Source organism: Falco rusticolus, chromosome 17 (assembly GCF_015220075.1).
Source record: "Falco rusticolus isolate bFalRus1 chromosome 17, bFalRus1.pri, whole genome shotgun sequence".
Taxonomy (NCBI): Eukaryota; Metazoa; Chordata; class Aves; order Falconiformes; family Falconidae; genus Falco; species Falco rusticolus.
The window spans coordinates 7,791,762-7,802,628 of record NC_051203.1 but is presented as its reverse complement, the minus strand read 5'-3'; the positions used below and the strand labels follow the sequence as shown (position 1 = coordinate 7,802,628).

At 53.5% G+C, this 10,867-nt stretch overlaps 1 protein-coding gene across 1 annotated transcript; it reads left to right on the top strand.

The window, feature by feature from the left end:
* The first annotated feature begins 2,007 nt into the window (after nucleotides 1–2,007).
* Nucleotides 2,008–2,958, top strand: LOC119158601 (olfactory receptor 14C36-like). The gene has a single exon (XM_037410743.1). The coding sequence runs from the start codon at nucleotides 2,023–2,025 to the stop codon at nucleotides 2,956–2,958; it is 936 nt and encodes a 311-aa protein (XP_037266640.1). The 5' UTR covers nucleotides 2,008–2,022.
* The last annotated feature ends 7,909 nt before the right edge of the window (nucleotides 2,959–10,867 follow it).

Here is a 10,867-nt window from a genome sequence, read left to right as displayed (position 1 = left end):
TCTGGCTCCACTTGGTAGCAATGGAAACTGAGCTGTCCAGGTCACAGCAGGAGGTGAGATGCTGAAAGCATCACAGGGAGGTTGATGAGGAAGCTGAGCAAATGCCTTCCCTCCCCAGCACACTGCAGATGAAACCAGCATCAGCTTTCCTTTTCCATCAGGGTTTGTGTGACCTGTTCTTTCAGGCTGCAGGGCAGAGCTGGGCACACAGGGGCTGAGCTGGGCTCTGTAAGCGCTGGCAGGGAAGAGCCATGGGGCCAGAGAAAGAGCTGCTGGCAGGGACAGCTCCAGGCAGCAGAGCCCTGGGCAGGGAGGGGGGAGATGCTGAGGGGAACCCTGATGCAGGGGAGATAGGGGCACCTCCTGGCCATGCCCTTATGAGCAGGTGCCTTCCCTGAGTAACACACCTCTGCTCTCCTCTCCCACCCAGCACAGCTTTTGGACTGTTGGTTTCATCTTTTTCAACACCTCCTGGTCCAGCAGAGCAGCAGAAGGGATGAAATGCATCTCTCCTGCTGCCACGGTCCCATTTCTCACTGAGCAGAGCCTGAGGGTGACTGTATTGCCCTGCTGCTGTCTGGGAGGTGGTGTGCTGGGGAAGGGGAAGGGGAAGGACTTCCCGAGTGTCCCTTTGTCTCTCTCCTGGCCTTGCTCAGATGCTATTGGCATTGCAGACAGGCTCTCTGGCAATAAGGGGTTCAGCTGCAGGCTGAGACTTAGACCTTGTGGGTCCTCCTATGCAGACATGTCCACAGCATGGAGGTGTCCCAGCTTTCCCCTAACACGTGATGCTGTGGGCAATGCAGTCTGTGAGGCTAGGGAAGGAGCTGACTGTCCTTTTCAAGCTTGCCATGGTCACGACCCTTGTCTACCTACTTCAGGTGTCCACCTGAGCTGTGCCTTCCAGGTCACACAGTGAGCCCTGGGTGTTCTTGGATAGAAGTGTAGTGCTGAGCCTTCGAGAATGGATGAGGCCTTTTGTTCAGTGCAGTGCATTGCTCTGCTCTCAGCAGTGCCTGGCTGCTTGTCAGGGTAACATGGCAGTGTGATCACTCTCCATCTGAGAAAGGAGCAATTGCAGGGCAGCTGGGAAGGAGAGGGAAGGAGAGAGCAGAGTCCCTGCCTCTGCCCTAAGGAGCCCTTTTCTCTGGCTCCACTTGGCGGCAATCAAATCTGAGCTGTGCAGGTCAGAGCAGGGACTGAGACAGTTGAGGAATCAGCAGAGCTGGGCACACAGGGGCTGAGCTGGGCTCTGTGAGCGCTGGCAGGGAAGAGCCATGGGGCCAGAGAAAGAGCTGCTGGCAGGGACAGCTCCAGGCCGGTGAGGTACAGACAGAGGGGATCAGGGGCAGTGGAGGAATGCTGAGGGTAAACCTTAAGTGGGGGAGATGGATCACCACCCAGCTGTGCCATACATTGCAGATGCCTTCCCTGAACAGCACAAGTCTTCTCTCCTCTCCCACCCATCACAGCCTTTAGCTCCTAAGTTCCAGGCTCCTTGGTACCTCCTCACCCAGCAGAGCTGGGCAGCTGCGAAGGAGCTAGAGGGACACACCAGATTCCCTCACACTGCCCTAAGGCACAGACAGTCCCCTTGCCTCTCAGCACTCACCCTGCTCTCCCTGAGCACAGCACAAAGCCCTCCTGACCTGACTCTGGCCATGACCGTTGCTCAGCACGGGCAGAACAGATGCTGACAGGCCCTTCTGCGCTGGGAGCAGTTGGGTCTGACCAAGTCCAAGGCCAGGAGTGGCCCCTGCCCCCACGGTTCCCATGAAGCCCCTGCTGCAGAGCAGGGCTCACTGCTGGGCAGCCAGCGGGCACAGCCCCTGCTCCTCACAGCACACTCAGCACAGCTCCAGCCACGGCTCTGAAGGGAGCTCTCCTAGGAACGGCAGAGGGGGGGACATGGGGCAGCGGGGACACATCTAGGAGAAAGGCTTTCACTTGGCTCAGAGAAGTCTCTCCTAAATTGTCCCTGTCTTTCCTCCTTGAACAGGTCCCCATGTTCAGAAGCAGCAGATGTTCAACAGCAGCTCCATCACCCAGTTCCTTCTCCTGGCATTGGCAGACACGCGGGAGATGCAGCTCTTGACCTTCTGGCTGTTGCTGGGCATCTACCTGGCTACCCTCGTTTCCAATGGCCTCATCATCACTGCTGTAGCGTGTAACCACCACCTCCACACCCCCATGTACTTCTTCCTCCTCAACCTCTCCCTCCTTGACCTGGGCTCCATCTCCACCACTCTCCCCAAAGCCATGGCCAACACACTCTGGGACACCAGGATCATCACCTACTCAGAATGTGCTGCCCAAGCCTTTCTCTTTGTATTTTTCCTTTCAGCAGAATATTTTCTCCTCACCATCATGGCGTATGACCGCTACGTGGCCATCTGCCAACCCCCGCACTACGGGACCCTGCTGGGCAGCAGACCTTGTGTCCACATGGCAGTAGCTTTCTATGGCAGTGATGTTCTCTACGCTTTACTGCACATGGCCAATACACTTTCACTGGCACTCTGCCACGGCAATGCCCTGGACCAGTTCTTCTGTGAAATCCCACAGATCCTCAAGCTCTCCTGCTCACGGGCCTACTTCAGGGAACTTGGGCTTCTTGTGGTTAGTTTCTTAGTAGCATTTGGCTGTTTTGTTTTCATTGTGCTGTCCTACGTGCAGATCTTCAGGGCTGTGCTGAGGATCCCCTCTGAGCAGGGACGGCACAAAGCCTTTTCCACGTGCCTCCCTCACCTGGCCGTGGTCTCCCTCTTACTCAGCACTGCCACCTTTGCCTACCGGAAGCCCATCTCAGTCTCCTTCCCATCCCTCAATCCAGTAATGTCAGTCCTGTACTCGGTGGTGCCTCCAGCAGTGAACCCCCTCATCTACAGCATGAGGAACCAGGAGCTGAAGAATGCAGTAAAGAAGCTGATGCAGTCAGATGTCTCTCAGCAGCCATAAGCTACCCATGGCTCTTCACAAATAATTTCCAAGTTACCTCTGGAAACTCCTGTGCATTTATTTTTCTATCTGTGACAAGCCTCTTTGTCCCCGTATGGCAGCATCCACTGCCATTACTCAAAGACATGAACCCAGCCTGTTTGACCCAGAGCTCTTTGCACATGTGCCTGCGAGGACTGTAAAGTTGGCCTGCGCTGATGATGATGAAAAGGCTGCGGATGCTGTCTACCTGGACCTTAAAAAAGCCTTTGACACCGTCTCCCACAGCATTCTCCTGCAGAACCTGGCTGCTCATGGCTTCGATGGGTGTTCTCCACACTGGGTTAGAGCTGGCTGGACAGCCAAGCCCCAGGAGTGGTAGTAAATGGAGTGACATCCAGGTGACAGCCCATAAGGAGTGGTGTTCCCCAGGGCTCAGTGCTGGGGCCAGTCCTGCTCCAGAACTTTAATCAATGATCCGGCCAGGGGGATTGAGTGCACCCTCAGTGAGTTTGCATACAACATTAAGTTGGGTGGGAGTGCTGATGTCCTTGAGGGCAGGAAGGCTCTGCAGAGGGATCTGCACATGTTGGATCATTTGTGTGTGTGCAATTGTATGAAGTTCAACCAGGAGAAGTGCCAGTTCTGCACCTGGGTCACAACAACCCCACACAACGCTACAGGCTCGGGGGAGAGTTTCTGGAATGCTGCCTGGTGGGAAAGTGCCCTGAGGGTGCAGGCTGACAGATGGTTGAGCATGAGCCATCTATGTGCCCAGGTGGCCAAGAAGGCCAATATCATCCTGGCTGGTATGAGAGACAGTGTGGCCAGTAGGACCAGGGCAGTGATCAACCCCCTGTACTCAACACTGCTGAAGCCACACGTTGAACATTGTTTTTCCATTTTGGGCTACTCACTTCAAGAGAAACTTTCAGGTGCTGGAGTAGGTCCAGGGAAGGGCAACAAAGGTGGTGAAGGGTCTGGAGCCCTGGTCTGTTGAGGAGCAGCTGAGGGGACTTGTGTGGTTTAGTATGGAGAAGAGGAGGCTCAGGGGGATCTTACTGCTCTCTATAAGTAGTTGAAAGTCAGTTGTAGATGGGTGGGGGTAGGTCTCTTCTCTCACATAACAAATGACAGGACAAGAGGCAACAGCCTCAAGTTACACCAGGAGAGGTTTAGATTGGATATGAGGCAAAACATCTTCACTGCAAGGGTGGTCAAGCATTGGAACAGGCTGCCCAGGGAGCTGGTGGAATCACCAGTCCTGGAGATGTTTCAGAAATACACAGGCACACTGCTTTGGGACATGATTTAGTGATGGAATTGGCTGTCCTGAGATTACTTTTGGATTTGATGATCTTTAAGGTCTTTTCCAACCTAAACAATTCTCTGTTTCTATGCTTCTATGATATCGCAAGCCTACCTAGACAAGCTGCTGAGAAAGCTGGTCTAGCTCACCCTGCCTCAGTTGGAGGAGTGGACTCAATGATCTCCAGAGGTCTGTCCAACCTGAAAAAACGCCATAGAGGTAGAAGATCATACATAAATTGTGTCAACGCAACCCAAGGAGTTCATGTAGAGATTGTTTCTCCTCTCAAATGGCTTGTGCGAAATACATTTGATAAATCTGAAAGAAAAAAGACTGCTTTTCTGTTGTCAGGTCATGGGGCACAAGGAGGGTGTTGAAGGGGTATGGTATTAGCAGAGCAATCGGGTCTCAGGAACTACTAATGCAGGAGTACAGAAGTCGACACTGCCTCCTTGTCAGGTACAAATATAAGGAGGATGAGATAAATTAAGGATGTGGTATATCTGTAATAATAATGGTGGTGAAGTTCTGTTATAAAATTAATATTTCTTTGAAATATCCCTTTTGAAAGCTCCATGAATTGACAGAAGTTACTTGTGAGGAAGGACAAGCATTGTTGCGATGTCTTGGAAGGAGTCCATAAGTGCAACTCGGGGAACCAGAGGCTGCACAAACCCCCACTGGGGAGGGGTGTGCCACCACTTAGAGTCCTCCTGGGTGACATTCCTGGCACCTGAGAGGGTAACTGTCCAGGTGGATTTCCCAAGGGTAAATCACACCTAGCCAACCTGACAGCCTGCAGTTGTGTGTGAGGAGCTCCACAGTGGATGTCATTTCCCTCAGCTTCAGCAAAACTCCGCCCATGGTCTCCCTCAGTGTTCTGCCCCAGTGAGGCCATGACACTCTGGGTGCGTATGGAAAGAGATGGGTAAAACACCAGTGGGATGGTCAGGCTGAGAGAGCAGTGGTGAGGGGCTCACACCCCACCTGGAGGCCACTGGGACATACTGGGGCATTGTGGGCAGCACAGGGGACTGATCTGTGCCCTGTGCGGTTTAGGAGCTGTACACATGGCCCAGTGGAGGCCACTGGCACCAGGTCTGGTGATGGCCCTGAACTCGGAGGCCCATTCCTGTGCCCTAGGGATGCCATCCAGGGAAAACCTGGCAGGTGGGGTGGCTGCCCTGTCAGGAGCTGCACAGATGCAGGAAGGACCAAGGGCAGAGCCTGCACCTCCCTCGGATGGACTAACACCCTGCAGCTGCAGGGCCTGGGACCTGCCTGGCTGGGCAGTGTCTGTGCAGAAAAGGCCCTGGCGCTGCTGGGGGACAGAAGGCAAAACACAATCCCCCCCTGTGACCTGGTAGCAGAGGCAGCCAGCAGTGTCCTGGAGCGTATGAAGAGGTGCCTTGCCAAGAGAGTGAGGGAAGTGATGGTGTCCCCATGCTCATCGCCCATTACACCATGTGTAGACTGCTGTGTTCATTTTTGGGCCTTGACTGGGGAGGGACTGAGGCAAGAAGTGTCTCAGTGCCTCGAGACAGCAAGGAAGATGTGTATGACTGGGAGTGAGTTCAGTGAAGAGTCACTGAGATGCTCAGGGGCTGGAACACTTTCCTGGGAGGGGAAACTGAGGGCAAGGCCCTTGTTCTGCCTGCACAAGGGAAGGCCTTGGGAGCCTCCTAGTGACCTGCCAGTCCCAACGGGGAGGTGGTCAGGAGGATGAAGCCAGTCTTGGAGCTGTGGTGCCTGGCAGGAATGTGATAGGCAATCCTCAGGTGTGGAAATAAGAATGTTCTTGGCAGGAGATAATGCAATGACCAACCTCCACATCATGGGGTGCTTGAAGCTGTAAACAGAATGGGAACAAATCCTCTGCTTGGGAACTCTCAACTTCTTTGCTAAAAGTGGGGGTCGTGGAAGAATGTCAGTGCTTTCCAGTTCTATGGAAGATTTTAGGCTTTTGGGAAAGAGCTGAAGGTAAGAGTTTTTTCTCCCCCCTTTCAGTCCGTGACACCCTGAAGCCTGACCTGCTCTTCCTTCCCCTCTTCCCATCAACTGATATAGGGATGAGAAGAAAGGAAGTAGAAAGACCCTAAGACTTTGAGGGCCATAAAGTCCTTTCATTGGCCACCCCATCAAGAATCAAACTGGGATGTGAGCCTGAATATTTTCGATTTGACAAGGTCCATGGACAGGCAAGACTTTGTCTATGGTTGTGCCTAGAGACCCACACACATACAGCGTAGATGATGCTGGACCTGAAACTCCTGCCTGGCTTTAGTGAACTCCTGGAGCCATGGACAAAGCTTTGGGTGGAGGCCCCACTTAATCTGATCAGGGCCAGGAAGGCACAGGGATACCCTCAGGGTCCTGCCCCCATGGGATATCACCTGCCAGGGCCCTCAACAGGCCAGGTTCTCATTCCCTCCTGTCTCAGGTCTGTGCTCTACTGATCTCTTTCCGCACATGACTGGGGATCAGGGTCACCACAACTTCACACTCACTACAACCAAGGCTGGCACTGGTCTTCACATCCCTGAGCAGCTCTTCCTCTTTGGGGTGTCCCAGTTCCAGGCAGGCATCAGACTGGATGGGCTGTTGGGCATGGGGAACTTGCCCACAAGGCCCTGGACTCTTGGCATCCTTGCTTACCTGTGCAGTGAATACCAAGGAGACTGCTTCCTCCAGAAAAGCCAGACCCTGTCATCCACAGATTGCCTCGGAGCATGTGAAGAAGACATTGTCCATTCCTCAGCCTGACCGTATGACCTGTAACTCTGTCCTGGCTCTGGCTGGCATGGAGTGCATGTTCTTCACAGCAGCCCTTCTGGCGCTGTGCTTTGTGTCTCTTCCTAAGACAGCGCTGCCCACACACCAGTGTTTTGGCTACTGCTGCAGAGTAGTTGCCATGGCTTTCTCTTTTTCGCACTCTGCCTCTGCTCAAGAGACTGGGGGGACGCAAGAAGCTGGGACAACTGACCCCAAATGTCCAAAGGGCTATTGCATATCATGGGACATTGTGCTCATAATAACAGCACAAGGAAAGCAGGATGAAAAGAGGACTTTCATGGTAATGGTGTTTATCTTCCCATGTCACTGATAGATGGTGCAGAAGCCCTGCTCTTCTGAAATGACTGAAACCCTGCCTGCCCATGGCATGGAGTGAGTGAATTACTCATGTTGCTTTGCTTGCACACACAGCTTTTGCTTCTCCTGTTGAACTGTCTCTTTTCTGACCTGTGAATTTTCTTTGGAGCCTCTCCGCCATCATGCTGAGCATGTAAGGGGTCACTGAGCAACTGATTCTGGGTGATTAGGTGCTGGCCAGGGTCAAACCACAACTAATTCCTACCACTGTGTCATTCTTTCTGGTCTCTCCTTTGATCCACACACAAGCTCTCACTCAACCTCTTTGCCTGTCCAATACCAGAGCCCCATGTATCTGAGCTGCCCTGACATCACACAGAGCATCCCCCACTCCTCATCTTTCCTGTAGGTCGCCCCTACAGACCTTGTGTCTCCATCCACCACCAAAGCCGTGGGAGCTGTCCTGCCCCTACTCTAGGACTTATGGCACTGATGTCACAGCTCTGTGGTGGCACAGGGGACTCCTGCTGCCCACGCGCCCAGGCGGTGGGCTCTGGGGCCCATGTGGGCTGCAGCACCTCAGGTGTGGCACCAGGGACAAGGGCAGGCTTGTCACACAGAAACCGGGTACCCAGGGATGGGAGCCCTTGTGTGGGAAGGGTTTGCTTCCCAGCAGAGGATGCTGGAGGGGATGGCAGGGGGCAGCAGAAGGAGGAAGGAGGTTCCCAGCATGAGAGCAAAGGCTGCAGTGGCCAAGGCCAGAGGGCAACAGGCCTGGGCTGTGCAGCCCTGGCAGGAGAGGGCTTTGCTCTCCCAGGTGTCTTAGTAGCACCGTGCTGCCTGTGCCAGAGGTGAAGCTCATCTCCAAGAATGACTAGCTTCTGCTGCTGCTGGTGCTGGTTCTGAGCAAGTTCCTTGGGGAGGCCAGGCTGTGATCCAGCCCTCCTGTGGCTATCCTGCTGGTGGCAGGGCAGCCAGAGAGCAGCTCTGCAGAGAAGGACCTTTGGGTGCCAGAGGACAAGCAGATGAGAATGAATGATTAATGCACCTTCATGGCAAACGCCAACAGCTGTGGTGGCTGCATTAGGAAAAGCATTGCTGGCTGATGGATGGAGGTGACCCTTCCCTCATCTTAGCATTGCTGAGGCCACGTCTGCAGTGCTGTGTCCAGGATGGGCTTCCCAGGGCAAGAATGTTGTTGACCTACTAAAGCAAGAGTTGCAACGGGCCATCAAATTGTTTGAAGAGACTGGAGCATCTTTCCCAGGAAGAAAGGGAGACAGATCTGTGCCTCTTCAGTCTGGAGAACAAAAGCCTTGTGAGATTCTTACAAATGTATATAAAATTTCACAAGATCCTAAGAAAACACTTTTTGACTTTGCAGGTGATCAATCACTGGATCTACTTGCCAGGAGCGTTTGTGGAATGTCCATCCATGGAGATATTCCAAAACCACCTAGACAAGGCCACGATTAACTTGCTCAAGCTGACCTGTCTCAGCTGCGTCTTGAAATAGAAGATGTCCAGAGACTCTTCCAATCTTCTCTCGTCTCTCATTCTCTGAGTATCAAGAGAAGTTAGACACAAAGAAATGAACAACACATTGCCTTTGACTACAAAGATGGTCGGGTCTATGGAGAGGACCTATGCTGGAGAAGGGCAGAAGTGTGAGGAGGAAGGAGCAGCAGAGACGTTCTGTACCATCAACCCCCTCTTCACTATCCCCCTAGTGCCTCCATGGCTGTGGGTGTGTAGATGAATTGGGAGCAATGGAGTAATTTGGTCCTGGGAGAAACTGTGAGGGGAATGGTCATTCATGTGTTGGTCGTTATTCCTCACAATCCAAACTGGTTTTAATTGTCACAAAATGACATTGGTCTATAGGAAGACAACACATCTTTGGCCTTAACGGGGATCGGTTACTATCCCCCTGTCTTTATCCTTACCCAGGAGCATTGCTGGTTGATTTTCTCTATTTATCTAGTTGAGTCAAGCAAGAGGATGAGCAGCTGAGGGGCTGGCTGCCCCATGGCCAAGGTTAACCCACCAGCAGACCACATCACAAATGCTGCCCCCAGAAAGCAGCTCCCCAGCACCAGAAAGACCCTGACAGATTGGAACAAATCCTGCAGAAGCCAGAAGGATGGTTGAGGCCTGGATCATATTTTGAACAAGGAGAAGCTGAGAGAGATTTTGGGGGTTTTGTGACATTATTTGAGTGATAGACTTGAGCATTGGACCCAGGCCAGTTGGCGGGATCTCAGTCAATGCCCTGTCTCAGTATTTGTCAGAACAAGTCCATGAGGACATGATGTGGCTGGAGGTGTCCTTCGGTGGGCTTGGGTAAGACACCAACTGTGGCAAGAGCTGTAGGACTTGGTGTAACAAGTGGCAGTGGGAAACTGGTTGTCATCTTATTTAAAACTGGTGATGGATTTATGTGTCACTGAGTCATAGAGGAAGACAGAGGTGACCACGTAGGAAAGATCCCTCACTGGGTCTTGGGTGTATGACCAGACATGGAAATGAGCAGTTTTGGGAATTCGTGGGGAAAATTTCCCTGCAGCAGCTCCTGCTAAGTGTCCAGGGAACATGGCACAGTGCAGGCACCTCAGTCCCGCTCCTTTGGTGCCATGGTTTGTTCACCATGACCCCTGAGTCTGCAGAAGGACCACCCTGCTCTGTGCCCCCACCCTGCACACTCACACAGCTGAGCCCTACACCCGTGTTTGCCTCACCCAGGACCTTTCAAGACCAGCCCACCCCCAGCTCTACCCCCCTCCCCTGCCCTCTCCCCAGCCCAGGCAGACACAGCAGCCCACACTGGGCTGGCCCCATGCAATTGCCCACCCAAAGGGGGCTGCAGAGCTCTGGGCACTCATCCCAAAGACCCAGCCTCTCTGAAAGGCACAGCAGATGCTGGTGATCAGAGAGGGGTCTCATCCTGCCAGTCAGCCCTGGGGGCTGGCACCAACCATGGCATGAGGGGACAGAGGCCAGTGTCCGCCTCTGTCTGCTGCTCTTCTCTCACACAGACCCTGATTGCCCACTACTGGCAGCCCCTCTGGGCCAGTCGCTGTCCCCAGCACCAGACTGCTGGCCTGGGGGCTCCCCAGGCACCTCCTGCTGCACCAGGGACACAGCAGCTTGCCCCAGCTGGGGCATCCACAGAGACACCTGCTCTTGCCCAGGGATGTGGCCTCAGCCATGGCCCTGAGCAGGCGGTGCTGCTGTGCAGGGCAGCGGTGCCTGAAAGCCCAGGGAGATGGTCCCAGGCACATCCCTCTTGGTCACCCACCATTCCCATGGGCACTGGGCACCCACACGGGAAGGCTCAACACAGGCCCATCATACTCACAGAAATGCTACAAAGGCCTCTGGGTCAGACAGGCAGGGTTCCTGCATTTGAGTATATTAAGTGTATGAAGAGATGTATTGTAGGAGAAACAGGACTGTCACAGAGAAATCCACTAAACCCACAGGATGTTTCAAAGATGATGTGTAAATCCTTTGTGAATATATATGGAGAGT